The 17,561-nt window shown below is 37.8% G+C and overlaps 1 protein-coding gene across 1 annotated transcript in view; it reads left to right on the forward strand.

Annotated features, from left to right (window-relative positions):
* NXPH1 (neurexophilin 1) overlaps window positions 1–4,217 on the forward strand; it is a 365,275-nt gene extending 361,058 nt beyond the window's left edge. The window contains exon 3 of the mRNA XM_004007752.5: window positions 965–4,217. Within this exon, the coding sequence (XP_004007801.1) occupies window positions 965–1,726 (762 nt within the window). The 3' untranslated portion in view covers window positions 1,727–4,217. The remainder of the gene's footprint in view (window positions 1–964) is intronic.
* Window positions 4,218–17,561: the final 13,344 nt, after the last annotated feature.

Here is a 17,561-nt window from a genome sequence, read left to right on the forward strand (position 1 = left end):
TCTTCTTTAGGACAGTTTCATTACTGCCTCATGAGCCAGTGCACCATGGATTCATCTCATTATATTCTCTCTCCTTGATGGACTATGTTGTTGCTGAGATACAAGTGCCAAGCCATTATCAAATACATTTATTCTTTTCGCCATCCAAAGAATGGGAGATTATCTGTGTAATTTGAGAGACTGGGATATGTATTTCTTTCTTTTATACAAGAATATAGAGGCTACAGTAAGAACAAAGACAACAGAATTAGGCAAATACAGATTTGGATGTTTGACCAATCAATTAGATTCCATCGAAACAAAACAGACACACAGGCCAAAATAAACTCTAAAATCAAAAGGTCTGTACTACTCTTATCAATTAGCATTTGTTTTACTAGATCACATTTAAATCTGTTAATGGAAAAATTATCTTATACAGTATGTTTCTTGCCAATAATAGGTGATCATAAACAAGTTATTTTGTTTTGACCAGAAAAAAATATTCTAGATTCTCCCTGCAAAACTAACTTTTCTTATGTGACTGTGGCATGGACTACCAAAAGTCTGTAGAGTGTCAGTTGATATATTTCTGAGAATCCTACCATTTTAAAGCTTATGGTGATTTCAAAGTAAAAAAGCAACATAATCCTTTGTAAAATTTTATTTTAAAAGTGGTTGGATTTTGGCATTGAGAAGTAATTCAAACATAAATCACACTAAGGTGCTTTGCTGTATTCGTGTTATGTGGCCCTTTTCAAAGTCAATGTTTTTATATAGTCTTTCTGTCATGTTTAATGGTTTTTCTCCACCTCCTCTCTCCCACCGTTGTATAAAAATAGCAGTGATATTCAATCACAGCTTAGTAAGCATTGGCCACGTGCTGAAGGTACTTGAATCCCCAGCCACTGAAAGCGGGCATGAATCTGTGTTACGTGTTCTCAGATACAGGGTTGTAAACACCATTTTTCTGTTCCATTTTCAGGTCACATGTGCCAATTTAACAAACGGTGGGAAGTCAGAACTTCTAAAATCAGGAGGCAGCAAATCCACACTAAAGCACATATGGACAGAAAGCAGCAAAGACTTGTCTATCAGCCGACTCCTGTCACAGACTTTTCGTGGCAAAGAGAATGATACAGATTTAGACCTGCGATATGACACCCCAGAACCTTATTCTGAGCAAGACCTCTGGGACTGGTTGAGGAACTCCACAGACCTTCAAGAGCCCCGACCCAGGGCCAAGCGAAGGCCCATTGTTAAGACGGGCAAGTTTAAGAAAATGTTTGGATGGGGTGATTTTCATTCCAACATCAAAACAGTGAAGCTAAACCTATTGATAACTGGGAAAATTGTCGATCATGGCAATGGGACGTTTAGCGTTTATTTCAGGCACAATTCCACTGGTCAAGGGAATGTATCTGTCAGCTTGGTACCCCCTACGAAAATAGTGGAATTCGACTTGGCACAACAAACCGTGATTGATGCCAAAGATTCCAAGTCCTTTAACTGCCGCATTGAGTACGAAAAGGTTGACAAGGCGACCAAGAACACACTCTGCAACTATGACCCTTCAAAAACCTGTTACCAGGAGCAGACGCAAAGTCACGTGTCCTGGCTCTGCTCCAAGCCCTTTAAGGTGATCTGTATTTACATTTCCTTTTATAGTACAGATTATAAACTAGTACAGAAAGTGTGCCCCGACTACAACTACCACAGTGACACACCTTACTTCCCCTCCGGATGAGGACGAACGTGGGGGTGAGACTGAGGCCTGAGGAGTTCCAGGTCGCATGACAGGGCTGTCGCCTCAAGAAGAAGGTCCCATCTGTTGCCTGGAATGTGTCTACACTCTGCTGCTCTTGTCAACTGACTGCAAATAAACGCTCGTGGAAAACAACCTGATGTGATTTCTGCCCAGTCAGCTTCATCTCTTGGTATAGTCGCAAAATCACCACAGATTCTAAGACACGCTCTCACACATAGACGTACACCAACACACTCGCATACACATTTCAGCCGGCGTCTGTCATGATTCCTGTTGAGAGGGCTTTCATTGTCTGCCTCGTAATGGTTCAGGATAAACGATCATCAAGCAAAAGGATTAACCAGACAGTGAATGGTTTTTAGCACTTGCTGTTATGGAAATCTCTCTTAATGTCTTGAGTACATGCTAATCAATAGTCCCCACTCATGCATTTCTACTGCTTGGAGTAGCTGTACTGGTAAATACTACTGTAGGAGTATAATGCTTGTTAAAATGGAAAAAAAAATGTGTTTTTAAAACTCAATATTCTTTATTTTATGAACACAACAAGTGTAGTAATTTTTTCCAGCATTCAGTAGGCACATTCAAGGTGATCCAAGATAGCTCTTTTTTCTATGGAGGGAGCCTGTTCTCAGTAAAGATGAGCAAACATTTGGAATTTACATGTGGGCAGATACTGGACTACAGCTTTCATCACCAGTCATTGGACTTTTGCAAAGTCGAGACCAGCTAAGGCTGCTTAAAACAAGTTCTGATCATTATATAAGAAGGGAAATGCCTGACAGACACCATGTAAGTTATAAGTGTCTGTCTTATCTTTACTAAACATATTGTAACAAATTCAATATCCTAGTCTTCATTTGTATGAATGGTTTGTATTGTACATAGTTTAACCAAGTGTAATTTGAGCTGCTTATTAATATTAACTTGTACTTGTCTCTCTGCTTGTTATTGGTTTAAAAAGAAAAAAAAAAGGATATGAGGAATCCATTCTATCGATGTAGCTGTGAACTCCATTAAAAAGACAAACTTAATGTACAAAGCATTTATTCAGCTCAAGTATTGTTGAAGCCTATACATATACAACATTACAGTCTGTCTGTATTTAGATATTTTATTTCTGGACAAAATGAAATGTACATAAAAATAAAATGCTTAAAGTTGAGTTTCAATATGTACTTGTGTAAGATGGTGATTTAAATGGTTCTGACAAGAAGAATGTGCTGGAAGACACTCATGGTTTTGCATCTCATGTCTCTAAATTTGTATAGGACTATCTAAATTGTTATTAGTTACCTAGTCAAAACAACTTAGGAGTCTCAGTCTCAAGCCTGGGAAACAGTTGTGGCATTCAGTATTACACACATTTTTGGTTGTTGTCATGTTAGTTGTTCAAGAATACCAAAAAAATCAATGAGCATAAAGAGATAATTGAGGTCTCCTGAATTAATTATAGCTAGTTGTTTTTTAATTTTCCTGTAAAGCATCTTTATTTAGTAGGATGTTTAGAAGGTATTTTTTTTTCTTAAAAGAAAGCCAAGAGGTCTGAAGATTGTGGCTGATTTCCCCTGATTCTACCATATCGACTCAACTGAGGAAATGACAATAGTAGTGGAGGGCTTTGATGCTCAATTTACATGTAGCAAAAGGGATCAATTTATGTATAAAGGATTATTTTTGGACATTAAATTTTATTTAAAAAAATAATTATGGTATACAATCCCAGCATAATAAACAGAAGAAGAAATACGTAATATCCCATATTTAAGGTCACGAACTGGGGATTGGGATATGAAAAGTCTCAAAGGTTAACCAAAGAAGTCAAATTAAGAACATTCATTCATTCTCATCTTCCCTTCATGCTACAGAGGAATAAGTATGTTTCATATAGAAAATGATACAAGTACTACAGGGAACCCCGTACTATGGAGTTCTAAAGCAAGAACTCCGTAACTGGTTTGACTAAAGAGAGCCTTCAATTGCCAATTAAAGGCAAATCATTCTGTTCAATGTCCATCACCCAAATCCCTCCAATATAGCTAGACAACCATTTATATCAATGTATCAATTAATTTGCCATGGGATTTAGAAGCTAATGTTAGAACAGACTTCCCTGATGTGATGGGCAAGAACAGCTTCTTGAGTCCCAGGTACATAACATATCTTCCACAGATAAATCTTACTATTCAGGGGTTTATTTATCAAAATGATCATTTAAGAGTTAACTTTCTCTTAACAAAAAGGAGAGTAAGTCAGAAAGCAAAAATCTTTTATTTTTTTTTTTTTATCATTTGATTAGTGGCCTGTGACTTTCATTATGTGGTCTAATCTGTCCTGTGATCCAACATTCAAGATGAGAAGAAAATATGCTTCAGCCTTCACCCATCTGCCCTACTTTCAAAGTCCCTTTGAAATATTGCTTTTGTTTTTATGAATATATAGAGTGCAACAAATAAAGCATTGAATTATTTTTTCTGTAGTTTTTCTTTAGAATAAAAAGAGAGAAAACTCCTAATGAAGATTTCAATTTTTTAAAATCCAAACTTTTAGGATTCTTTTTGGGACCTGTACTCACATATCACTAACACCTCCATCTGTGGTATACCTAAGTCATGATGACATAGAAGTAGGATTCAAAAGATAATTTACTCGTATGTATCTAATATACTGTTTCTGTTTTAGATAAGGAACTGGATGATGGACTGTGATGAATATGAAGGTTCAAAGGTTCAAACTTATACTAGGCCAACTTGTTGCTCAACAAAATGGTTATTTAAGTTTTAATTATGCTAAAAAATCATTTGTTATTTGGAAAAAGTAAAATTTAAGCTATACTAAAGAAATTGCTTTTTCCTACCTTTGCAAAGGTATAGAAAAAAAAAAAAACACGTCAAGGTGGAAGTAGATAACATCTGATGCAAACATGGGTTTGTCGTCACCTATTGTTATTTTCAGAAGCATTTTAGTATAATTGAAATTATTATAAATAAATGATTATTGCAGTGATATTGCCTCATGAAAGGAAAATGATACAAGTTACCAGTTTATACAGTTATGATGAAAACAATGAATTGTCATGGTATGGTTTCAATTGGGCATTTTGGGTTCACTGACTCTTGTGAGAATTTCTCTGCATGAGTAGAAAAGGCATAACTGTTAATAGTACAGTACTAAATTCTGGAAGTCATTACTCTGAAAGTAATCGAAATACTTGTTAAACTTAAAACTGTGGACAGGAATCTTCAGGTTCCTACATTGCAGCAATAACCTGTAAGCCATATTTTTGCACAGAATAGATTAAAACAATCATAAGAAGCCTGAGAAAGTGTTTGTCTTTTCCCTTTTCCCCACTGCTTTACATGTAAGAAGCAGCTTAACCAATATGAACAGTTGTTTGGAAAAACAATTTACATCTCCACCATCGACTCTGAATGCCAAGTTTTAGCCTGAAGCAAAATCCAATGTCTGTTTATTAACTTCTGAGAGATTAGGTTGATGTACTAGTTTCAGACATTTATTGATATTTATTCAATTGGTCTATTTTATCTTTACACTTTTATTCAAATGAAAATCAGTAGATGCATTCAAGAATTAAAAATTTGAAAACATTAATTTGCATAGAAATGTTTACCATTTACTTAGCTTCTAGGCGACAAGAATTGAGGATTTTAACAGTCAGAATTGAATCCTAAACAGCTGATTGCTAGGTCAGGTTTGTCCCATGCATTTCAAAGAAGGATTTCAGGTCTGGGGAGCAAAGGAAATAATCCTTCTCAGTTTAAAATTATGATGTAGCATTAATTTTTATATCCTATACCATCAAATATTTTTAGGTAAAAAATTTGCAGTTGCTTTTATTTTTACTAGAATGGCAAACAGCAGACATCCCATGACAGTTTTAGTTTCAATGTTTGTGTGAACAAAGTCTAGAGGAATCACCTACAGTTAGACTACTACTGCCAAGTAACTGGCCAAGTGTCCTGAGTTTGATGAAAAGCAGTTTAATGTTTATAATTCTGCATTTACAGGATCATGCTTTTTATTACTGCTGGATTGCAGGATGACTCTAAAGGCCCTAAAAGTGATGGATGAGAAGGCTTACAGACTTCCTTTCTTTGGCTGTAGTGGTTGCCACTGTTAGAGGTGCCAAGAGTACATTCTCCTAAAATTAGACATATAGCCAAAGCTCTGTTCACATCCTCCTCACCTAGCAGGTGCTGGGTTTCTGTTTGCTAATTCTACTAAGGGCCCTAAATAGATCACTGGAGTTACTTATTTCTGATACACAAACTCCTTGATTCAAACATAGGAATAAATTTGGCCATGGAGATAGTGACTGTTTAAAGAAATACTGCTAGAAAGTTGTAGAAAGCCTCTATTGTCAAATAAGTATTAAATCGATCTATATACCTATCTATCTATATCTGAATCTACTATTGTTTTTTACTGCCAAAATTCACTTTGGCAATTTTCTGCAATACAGTTTTATTATTATAATGAATTTCTTTTCTGCATTTTATAAAAGCTTTCAGTAGAAGGTGAAAAAGAAGCTAATTGTGTTTAGTGTAAGATGGTAGTCCAGTTTTTATTCTTTCATATGTGGCTGCCCAGGTTTCCCAACACCATTTATTGAAGTTTTTTTAGTAAAACTAAATGCTGCTGCTGCTGCTAAGTCACGTCAGTCGTGTCTGACTCTGTGCGACCCCACAGACGGCAGCCCACCAGGCTCCTCTGTCCCTGGAATTCTCCATGCAAGAATACTTCAGTGGGTTGCCATTTCCTTCTCCAAAACTACATGTGGACATATAAAGTCAAGTTTCCCCCAAGTGGTTGCTACAATTCCAAATTATTCAAAAGTTCATCTGTTTTCCAAAAAGTCACACTGTTCTGATCCACAGTGGATATATGTACAGAACTCAGGGGTTTTCTGAGGGAGGTGGAACCCATCTTTGCATTTAGATTCCCTGCGAGGTCATTACTTCAAGGGGACCTGTATTTCTTAAGAGCTGTCCCAAAACACAGGGACTCATGTTTTTCTCACTTTTGAACAGAATAGGGCACTTACCAAGAAGACTTAACAAACAGAATAGAGGTATGCACAATAAAGCGGGAGAGCTCAAAATACAAAGGTCGCGGAGCCTGGACCCAGGACAGAATCACCTTCAAATCCCAGAGTGGGCAAGAAAGCGAGGAACTCAGTGGACACTGTAGGTACCAGCATGAGTTGGCTCAGCAGCCTCCTCGGAGTCATAATGCCATCTTCTCTCAATCCCACTCTTGATGGTACAAGCTCCCAAAAGTTCAGAAACAACACAAGTAACACCGATAAATCCTTAAAGTAGTGATTAATAAAAGTTTATTGAGTACACACCAAAAGGACAGTTTGCAAACTGGAAGCAGTCAAACCAAAACACAGACCGAGGCTCAGGAGTAGTGCATTGTTATAAAGCAGCTTATGTAGCGAGACAGCAGTGACTTTATTCTTCCTAGTGACTGGCTATAGATTTGTGTTTTCTTCAATGATGGGAAATCAGTTAGAGGTTGTTACCTCATATCAATATTGGGAAACAGTTTTTAAGTTTTGCCTACAATTTCTAGAGCCATAAGCATGAAATGATCCAGGACGAGTTAGTGTTGCAAAATAAGCTAACATAAGGTTTGTTTGGATGACTTAAATGGTTTTATCCTCTCACAGAATTTTCAAGGCTGGTTTCTACTGGGGTTTGATTTTAACAAGAAAAAAAAAAAAAGATGGCTCCTACCTGCCTTAATGAAGACAGTGCCTACCACCTCGATTGTGAGAGAGGATCCCAGCAGGCCCTTGCCCCTCAGTCTACCAGCTTTAAAATTAGCAAATGAGCTCGTTTCACACAATGTCTGGCACTTTTCAAAGGGCTGCTTCTGTGCTGGGTGCCGTGGCAGGTGAGCCCTTTAAGAGTGGTTTCTCAGTCCCCACTGTCTGTAGGTCTTGTGCTCATGGGTTTGAACTCCCTCCAGATTTTTCCAAGCGAGGCCTTCTGCAGGCTTATCTCTCAGGTGCAGGTTCTCATAGTTAGCTCACCCAAACTGGACTAGAAGCCCCTCCTTCCTCAGAGAGACCTTTTAGGTTTTGAGCTCACTCAGATTGTGGGCTCCCATGACAAGAACACATCTCAGCCTTTCCCACCACTGCTGGATGGTTTCCGTCTATCTGTTCATATTGCCTGCAGGAGGGGCTCCACTAGCTTTGTTTTTTTTTCTCCAGAGAAAACTGTTCCCTATGCAGACTCAGTTTGTGCAAGGGAGGGGTAGCGTTCCGGGATTTTCTGTGTTGCTGTCTGAGCTGCAGTGCCTTAAACATTTTGTGGAAGGAGGGTCATTGTTATTCTGTCTTACTTTCTTCACCCACAAGAGAAAGGAGTGTAAGTTTCTGGTAATGGTGAGTGTTTGTTGAACACTTAAGGCTGAGCCACTGACTTGTCCGTGTGTCCCCTCAACCTCACAGCTTGTTGAAGATATAGAAACTCTTTTTTGGCCTCATTACAGTTAAAAAGTCTGCGCTTGGAGACCAAGTAACTTCACCCAATGTAGTACAGACCCTAAGCTATACATCTAGGAGTCAAACCCCGCCTTCTTGACTCCAGAGTCTGACTTGTAAACTGGTACTTCTCTCTGTTACTCTGAGTTCTTATTTTTCAAATTGTGGTGAAAAAAAGTCTTGGTATTTGCAAAATCACCATGCCTATTATGAACATACAGCATGCTTATATAAAAAAGATGAAGAATTCATTGAATCTGTTTTTCTTCAGCTGCTTGCTGTTTCTCTTACTGCTTCAGGACCCTGAGACTGGTTCAGCTGGCTCCAAGGGCCAACCAACCCATGGTGGGAGCCAGTGTGGTCCCCCAAAGCAGAGAGAAAGAGAGAGGAGTGTGTGTGTGTGTGTGTGTGTGTGTGTGTGTGTGTGTGGTCATTTTGATTTGAAGCCAGGAGTCTTTGAGCTTGCTGAGTGGGGGAAGTGGTAGGTCAGGGATGAATAGAGCTGAAATGTAATTTTGAGTTACCCAGTCCCTGCATCAGAATCTCATTTCAGGGAACTCCTATGATATGTTTAGGAAATTTCAGATCATGGCTTCCATCTTTCCTCAGAAATGAGTCAAATAACTTCATTTTTTTTTTAAATATAAGCTACCTTGGTAAAGTTTACTTTGTTTTAGTTTTTTGGCCAGCTGTGTGGCATAGGGGATCTTAGTTTCCCAACTGAGGATTGAACCCAGGCTGTGGATCATGGAATCTTAACCAGCCACTGGAGAAGTTCCTAATACGGGGTTTCAGTCACCTTTCTGTGTCATTTCTCAATATGGCTTTTTGCCTTTCTGCTCTGGGCTTTAATTCCTCTCCCTCCATCCCCCACATACACCCTCAAAGGGAAAACAACACATTTCATTTTCTCTCTAAAGCTTAGTGGATGGAGAGATTGGGAAAAACTGCTTAATCTGCTTTTCTGACATACTTTTTCCTTTGCCACATCTTATTCTTGAAACAAACACACGAAAACATTGTAACCATTTTCCAGCTTTAATTCCTGGATCCAGCTGTAAACACACAAACAGGGACTAGAATACTCTTTTTACCCTGGCCTTCTGCCTATTGCAGGAAGGTGTGTTCCATTTTTTCCCCCTCTTACTCATGTTTTGCTCATGTTCAAAATTAATATTCTTCAAGAGAACCTGTAAGTGTGAAGGCAAGTTGTACTCTGTGGGTGTGACTGGGCTCCAGCTGAAATTCTATCATGTTACAAATTTATGAGCCGTCCCTCCATTGCTAACTGAACCTTAGCTCTTACCTTTTCATTTTCCCACAGATTTTAGAGAAAAAAATCAAATATATCATTAACACTTGCTTAAGTCTATAATATTTATAATATTTTACTCTGCATAAGTCATGAAAACTAAAGGATAAGTTGAGCTTGCAAATGTGGTTCTTCATTTTCTTTAGTTCACAGGTTTTTCCTCTCCTTTCCTCCCTTCCTCCCGTCCTTGGTATTTGTCAGGTATTACTCATTCAGGGCCTTTTGAAGTATGTGCTCCAAACCCCTTCATACACTCATTTGCTCCTTAGGAGCACGTGGGCTTTTCTTGACTTAGTCAACTACAGCTTTCCACATTTAGTACTCTGCTGCTCCTACAAATTTATTTTTGAAAATTTAGCAGAACTAGTGGGTTTGACCAAAGAGAAGAAAACTTGTTTGTTGCTTTGATTAAGCTGGAGTTATGCATATAAAAAGGGAGGCCTTGGAGCATTAGACCACAAATTTTTGTATGATAGAAAAAGTTAAGATTACAAAGAAACTGTCCCTTCACACTCATTACTCACACTCAGAATAGGTGTTCCTTGTACGTACTATGAAGAAAAGGAATTTAGTAGTGGAAGGCCAGATTATATATAAATGGCAGTATGATTCTGGGAAGAGCTGTGTGCTCTCGGGGTTTGTTCTGATAACAGAGCTACTTTGGGATAGAATCTAGGGGAAAGAGTTGCAGCAGAGTTGAGATAGCTGCGCACAGTATCTAAGCCCGTGGTAATGGGGTATGAAAACAGCAGACAAGTTTCCTTTTGTTATGTGAATCTGCTATAAACTTGGCAGAGGTCAGTGTACCCACGAGGACTTGAGTTTGGGGCAGGATTTGCAGGAGGAATCTACCAGACCTGAGTCCAGATGGATGCGTGTCTTTGGGAGGCCAGTGTGGGCTGATAATGAATGATAGTCAGGTAACATCTCCTGCCAGCACGATATGAAAGTTGTTTGTAACCTTTGGAAGGGGTTGGAGAACCCTTCATTGTTGTTGTTGTTCAGTCGCTAAGCTGTGTCCGACTCTTTGTGACCCCCTGGACTGCAGCACACTGAGCTTCCCTGTCCTTCACTATCTCCAGGAGTTTGCTCAAACGCATGTCCATTGAGTTGGCGATGCCATCCAACCATCAGTGTTTCTCAGCATCAGGGTCTTTTCCAGTGAGCTGGCTCTTCACATCAGGAGGTCAAAGTATTGGAGCTTCACCTTCTGCTTCTAGAACCTTAGATAGACTGAAATTGGCTTTATTCAGCTGAGATTTAGTTTTCTCTACATGGTAGAATTTGGGCTTAAGATAAGCATGAAGCTGCAGAAAGGTAAAATTACATCTATTCCACAATTGATTATGCAACTTGAAATTAACATCTGCTGGTATTTATTTCATTCATTTGCTAGAGGGTGTTGATATCTGTTTTGTGGAGAGTGGAGTCCTAGCCACTGATTCTGAATCAAACACATTTTAATATAGAGATTAAAACCTATATTGAAGGACAAAGTAATTTATTAAAATGCAAGAAGGATTTTGTGACCTTTATGATGATTTCCAGCCAATATAAATTTTTAATTTTAAATTGGCTTAAATAACCTTTATAAATAATGGTTTTGGATGAAAGGGATAATTAGACATATGGAGGAGATGGAGAGAAGGTAAATAATCTTTTCAACTGACATCTTTAATCATTTTTTAAATCCTCCTTTTTTCAGTCATGTTTTTACAGGTTGTGAATAAATATAGAATTTATTTCTAGGCACTGGCACACTGAAAGAAATAGAATGTTTAGGATATATTACAGAACCCTGTCAAGGGAAATGCCTGGGAGTGGGAATAGAACTTAACCTAACTCAGAATTCAAGCTTAAAACTTTTTTCCTTACACTCCAATTATGCTTTTCCCATTCCATGGGATAGCAAAGAGTTATACATGACTGAGTGACTAATATTGACTCAGACTTACTGGGAACTCTTGCTTGTGTATTTGTTTGAAAAATAAAAAAAAAGATATTTCTAGACTGGAGTCATAGTTTGCTATCCGAGAATCCCAACATTTCCAAAGAGGTGCCTCCTGAACCTTGAGATTGGGACACAGTGGCCAAGGGTAGGTGGTACTGGGCCATCTGCTGAACTTTTCACTCAGGTATTCACTCATTCATTTGACAGATTTACGGAATGTCTACGATATGTCATGCACTGGTGTAAGAGCTGAGGATACATCAATGAACAACACAGACAAGGCCTTTGTCCTCATGCAGCTTAGAATCTAGTGGAAGAAGAAAGCATTCACCAAATAAATGCATGTCTAGTAGTAATAGATACTACAAAGGCAAATGAAGCCGAGAGAGGGTATAGAGTTTATTTACTTTTTAAAGTTACTTTGGAAAACTGGCTCCTTTATGATGACATTTGAAGAAAGTGATGGAGATAGTAATATGGATTTCTAGGGCAATATAATTTCATAGTCAAGGAAAAGCTATTGTTCAATGCCTGAGTCAAGACTGGCTTGGTGTGATTTTAACGAAAGGCAAAAATGGCTAGAGTGATTGCAAGAGAGTTAGCACTGTAGTGAACCTTAGAAGATGAGCCAAGAAAGGAAGCATGAGTTTGACCTTACCTAAGAATGTGAAAGGAAACTTGAGAGGGCTTAGAGCAGATGAGTGATTTGATGTGATTTATGTTTTAAAAGGACTGTGGAGAATGGAATATAGGGGTGATGGTTGAAGCAGGGAGGCCAGGTGTGCAGCTGTTGTAACAGGTAAGACAGCCTCACATTTAGGCCATGGGGTAGCAATATTGGCAGTGAGAACCATCAAATCCTGGATATAGAAAGTAGGATTGTCTGGACTGGTTCTGATGTGTGAGAGAAATCAGTGATGCCTTCCCTATTTGGTATCTTCAGGTTACACATAAAGATAGATGATTTGTAAAGACATACTTTAAAACCTGGTTTGAAATTAGCTGAAGTTACAGATAAGCATGAATCATCTCTGTATTAACTAATAAGGTTGTTCTAGGTCTCTAGAACCTATGGAATGGAGAGGAATTCATTTTATCTTTTGAAAAGTCCGTGTATCTTCTTTATCCATCTGGCAGTCATGTTATTACTTTTAAAAGCATTGTGAGTATTGAAATTTTTCTTTAGATGTTGCATTTAAAAAATACATAAGTCGTATTATATGAAAGAGTTCTTTATTTGTACTGATCCATTGTGAAAATCTGAGACAAAAAAAAGCTTTTATGTAAATTGGAGAGAACAGGTAAATAGAAAAATGTAATATGTAAATCTCTTCATGTTTATTTTGAAGCTCAATTCATGTCTAAGCAGACCTACATATAATCTGTAGGAAGGGCATGGGTGATTTTTATGAGAGCCAAGAAATTTCCCAAATTGTGTGTATATTCTTTCTTCTTATAAGAGGGATCCAATTTTCCTCCATATTTACAAAACAGTTTTAAAAAGTATAAAGTCAAGAACAACAAAATTGGGTGATAAGAAATTTATGAACAGATAGGTTGGACCAATGTTATCAACAAAAGGAAATTCTGAAAGATGTTATGAATACTTTATGATTCTATTTTATATTTAACTACCTTCAATTTGACTTATTTGAATTTAAATGACTCATTTGAAAAGACTCTGATGCTGGGAAAAATTGAAGGTGGGAGGAAAACGGGATGACAGAGGATAAGATGGTTAGATGGCATCACCAAATCAATGGACATGAGTTTGAATAAACTCTGGGAGTTGGTGATGGACAGGGAGGCCTGGCGTGCTGCAGTTCATGGGGTCAAAAAGAGTCAGACATGACTGAGAGACTGAACTGAACTGAAAAATTGAAAAAACAAAATAATAAAGTTTTAAGCTGTTACTTTATCCTAAAATGTCTGGCAACATATTTGAGGCATACTTTAAAATCAAGTGTTGCCACCAGAATTATGTTAATCTACAAACCTTTTCATAATCTTAGTACTAACATTAGACATGAACTCAGTTTTTCTAGAAATGTTCAATCAAACCTTTGAAAAGTGAGAATCTACAAGTCACAAAATGGAGAGGCTGTAATAGTTCATATGTCTAGAAACAATAGCTTGTGTGATTATTCATGTCATTAAGTCCTGGCTAATGTACTAAATCCATATAGATGTAGTATCATGGGACAATTGATTAAAAAGTATTGTGCCTGGAGATTGAATATTTAGAATTTATATTCATTTGAAATTTAAATATATGTGGTATTGAATAGCTAGTTATAGCCATTGGTTGATGCTGACTCTTGTCATTAAAAAAACAAAATAATAAATACTCTAAGTGTTTCACTTTGTATGTTGGAATTTATATTCTCTTAGACCTCTAGGATAACGTTTAGTGCTCTCTTGTTGTAGAATAAAAATTGTTAGCTATAACACTCAAGTATCTCAAATACTATATTTAGAAATACATTATTGCTAATGATTGATCCTGTCAAAGAATGAATGCTTTTGAACTGTGGTGTTGGAGAAGACTCTTGAGAGTCCCTTGGACTGCAAGGAGATCCAACCCGTCCATTCTGAAGGAGATCAGCCCTAGGATTTCTTTGGAAGGAATGATGCTAAAGCTGAAACTCCAGTACTTTGGCTACCTTGTGTGAAGAGTTGACTCATTGGAAAAGACTCTGATGCTGGGAGGGATTGGGGGCAGGAGGAGAAGGGCTCGACGGAGGATGAGATGTTTGGATGGCATCACCGACTTGATGGACATGAGTCTGAGTGAACTCCCTGAGTTGGTGATGGACAGGGAGGCCTGGCGTGCTGCGATTCATGGGGTCGCAAAGAGTCGGACACGACTGAGCAACTGAACTAAACTGAATGATTGATCCAGGGAGGTAGTAGGTTTATGCCAAATAAAGACCATTTCAGGGAAAAAGAATAGTATATTCTCTTCATAGTGATGCGTATTTAATTTGATGGTGACTAAATTCAATGGGTTTTATTTTCCAGCATAGTTGAAGAGCATAAACCTCACTTTGTTCAGTTCCTGTGGCTTATGTCTCCATAGTTGTAAAAGATGTGTTAGTCTTGAAAACAAAGTGGAGATAAACAAATAAAGGATCCAAAGTTGTCTTTAACTCATACCTGTAGGGCTAAAATTTCTGAATCACTAAGACCCTGATGCTGGGAGGGATTGGGGGCAGGAGGAGAAGGGGACGACAGAGGATGAGTTGGCTGGATGGCATCACCGACTGGACAGACATGAGTTTGAGTGGACTCTGGGAGTTGGTGATGAACAGGGAGGCCTGGTGTGCTGCGATTCATGGGGTCGCAAAGAGTCAGACATGACTGAGCAACTCAACTGAACTGAACTGAACGTATTTTGAACGGTTGAGTGTTCTTTTCTGGTAACATTTGATGGCAGGCACTGCCAGTGCCCTGCCCAGATCCCTATTCCCCTTCCCACTTCAGTCCACATCAGCTCAACTTCCAGCTGTCAGTACCTGCATTTTTTTTTCCTCCCAAAGGCATTCTGTCTGCTGCAGCCTGCTTTGCTACTTGTGCAGCAGGCCAGATGTGCTCGGGAACTAACGCTCTGCAGGAGCACAGGGAACAGGCTTCCAGCAATGACCAGAGCAGCCCTCAACCATTGGTCCTCAGGTGGGATAATTTTTTAGGGGTGTGCTGTACACTGGTTCACCAAATCCCATACTAGTAACTTACCTCATGGAGCACACCTTACTGAATTCCCTTTTCTGTCTCACTTCATTACTGATGCCTTCTACAATCATCTCCAATACTATTTGCTTTCATTCAAATCTTTATCTCAGGAAATGTTCTGGGGAATCTGCATGAGGAAAAAGTAGATTTTACAACTTCAGTTGCAATATTTTATCCTGGTCATAAGTGTACAGTAATACTTTTTTATGAATATAGATTTTAAAATCACATTAATTGAAGCATAAATTGTAATCATTTTAGGTGTACAGTTCAGTAAGTTTGTGTAGAACTGTAACAACCACTATCACAATCAAGATACAGAACATCTCCCTAAATTACTCAAAAATCTCCTTCATAACTCCGTGTGTAGTCAGTTCTTCACCGTGTTCAATCTACTCTCTCACTACAAATTAGTTTTTCTTCTAGAGTTTCACCTAGAAAAAAATCTTCATTTGGCTTCCTTTGCTTTGAATTATTAATATGTTTTTGAGATTTACTTGTGTGTTCTATGAATCAATAATTTTATTTTCATTGCTAAGTAATATCCCATTGCATAAAAAAACTACAATTTATCTATTCACACTTGGGTTGCTTCCAGTTCCTGACTATAATTGAAAAAGTTGCTTTTTGTGGGCCCGTTTTCATTTCTATCAGGTAAATGCCTAAATGTGGAATTGTTGGATTGGAATTGCTGGATTTGATGACAAAATTATGTTTACTTTTAAGAAAAAAGTCTAACTGGTTTACAAAGTGGCTTTATGCGTTTTACATATCTACCAACAGTCTCTGAATTACAGTTGCTGTATGTCTTCCCCAATAGTAGATATTATCAGTCTTTAATCTTAGCAGTTCTAGTGGATATGTATTAGTATTGCAGGATGAGTATGCTTTTAATCTGCATTTTTATGATTCCTCATGATGTTTGAGTGTCTTTTCAGATGCTTATTTACTGTTTAGATAACTTGTTTTTGTGAAGTGTCTATGAAATATTCGCCCAGTTTTAAATGACTGAGTTCAAGTTTTTAATATATATTGGATACTAGGTTTTTGTTATATGTAACAGAAAATAATTTCACTCAGTTTGACTTTTCATTTTCTTATTAGTGTCTTTAGAAGAGCAGAGTTCAATTTATTGTGTTTTTTTTATGGTTACTGTTTTGCCTAAAAAGTCTTTGTTTACTTTCAAAAGCTTTAGAGTTTTCTTCTGAAATACCTTTACTAGCTGTGATGGTTTAGTGGTTTTAATAGTCTGCATTGTGAATCTCCTTTACTATTCCACCTGTGTTTAGATGCTTTCATTAAATTCTATAGGAAATCAAACAATTTTCTGCAAATGTTTAAGAATTTTGAGAGGCATTTGTACTATTAAGTTTCCTATTTTACATTAATCAATGGACTCTGGCCTTCATGTGAGTGTCATGTTGTTTGGGAGCCAATTCTAAGTATTAATCTAGGAAGGGTCTTATTTTCTGTAAAATAGACCAATACTCTTAAGGAATTGACTTATATGAAACAGAATCAAAATGTCAAGACCTTCTGGCAAAATCTTGTGGTTGAATCTCAACAGCAGCCTCAAAACAGATGCCCATTTAGATTATTCCTTTATTCTCTGTAGTGTCACACCAGAATACTTACATAGTATATAGGAACTGTTAATTTTCAAAGGTGATCAATTTCAAATTTGATAGCTAAGTTGAAAAGGTAGGAAACATGGGTATATGCTATGTCTCAGTCACTGTCACAGGTGTTTTATGTCAGTTATCTCTTTTAAACCTAAAGGTAATGCTTTGAGATGGCTATTTACTATGAGTAGAAATGTGTACATGAATAGTTTGGCATTGATCGCCGGGGGAAATATCAATAACCTCAGATATGCAGATGACACCACCCTTATGGCAGAAAGTGAAGAGGAACTAAAAAGCCTCTGGATGAAAGTGAAAGAGGAGAGTGAAAAAGTTGGCTTAAAGCTCAACATTCAGAAAACGAAGATCATGGCATCCAGTCCCATCACTTCATGGGAAATAGATGGGGAAACAGTGGAAACAGTGTCTGACTTTATTTCTTTGGTCTCCAAAATCACTGCAGATGCTGACTGCAGCCGTGAAATTAAAAGATGCTTACTCCTTGGAAGGAAAGTTATGACCAACCTAGATAGCATATTCAAAAGCAGAGACATTACTTTGCCGACTAAGGTCCTTCTAGTCAAGGCTATGGTTTTTCCTGTGGTCATGTATGGATGCGAGAGTTGGACTGTGAAGAAAGCTGAGTGCCGAAGAATTGATGCTTTTGAACTGTGGTGTTG

The sequence above is a fragment of the Ovis aries genome, chromosome 4 (genome assembly GCF_016772045.2).
Source record: "Ovis aries strain OAR_USU_Benz2616 breed Rambouillet chromosome 4, ARS-UI_Ramb_v3.0, whole genome shotgun sequence".
In the NCBI taxonomy this organism is placed as follows: domain Eukaryota; kingdom Metazoa; phylum Chordata; class Mammalia; order Artiodactyla; family Bovidae; genus Ovis; species Ovis aries.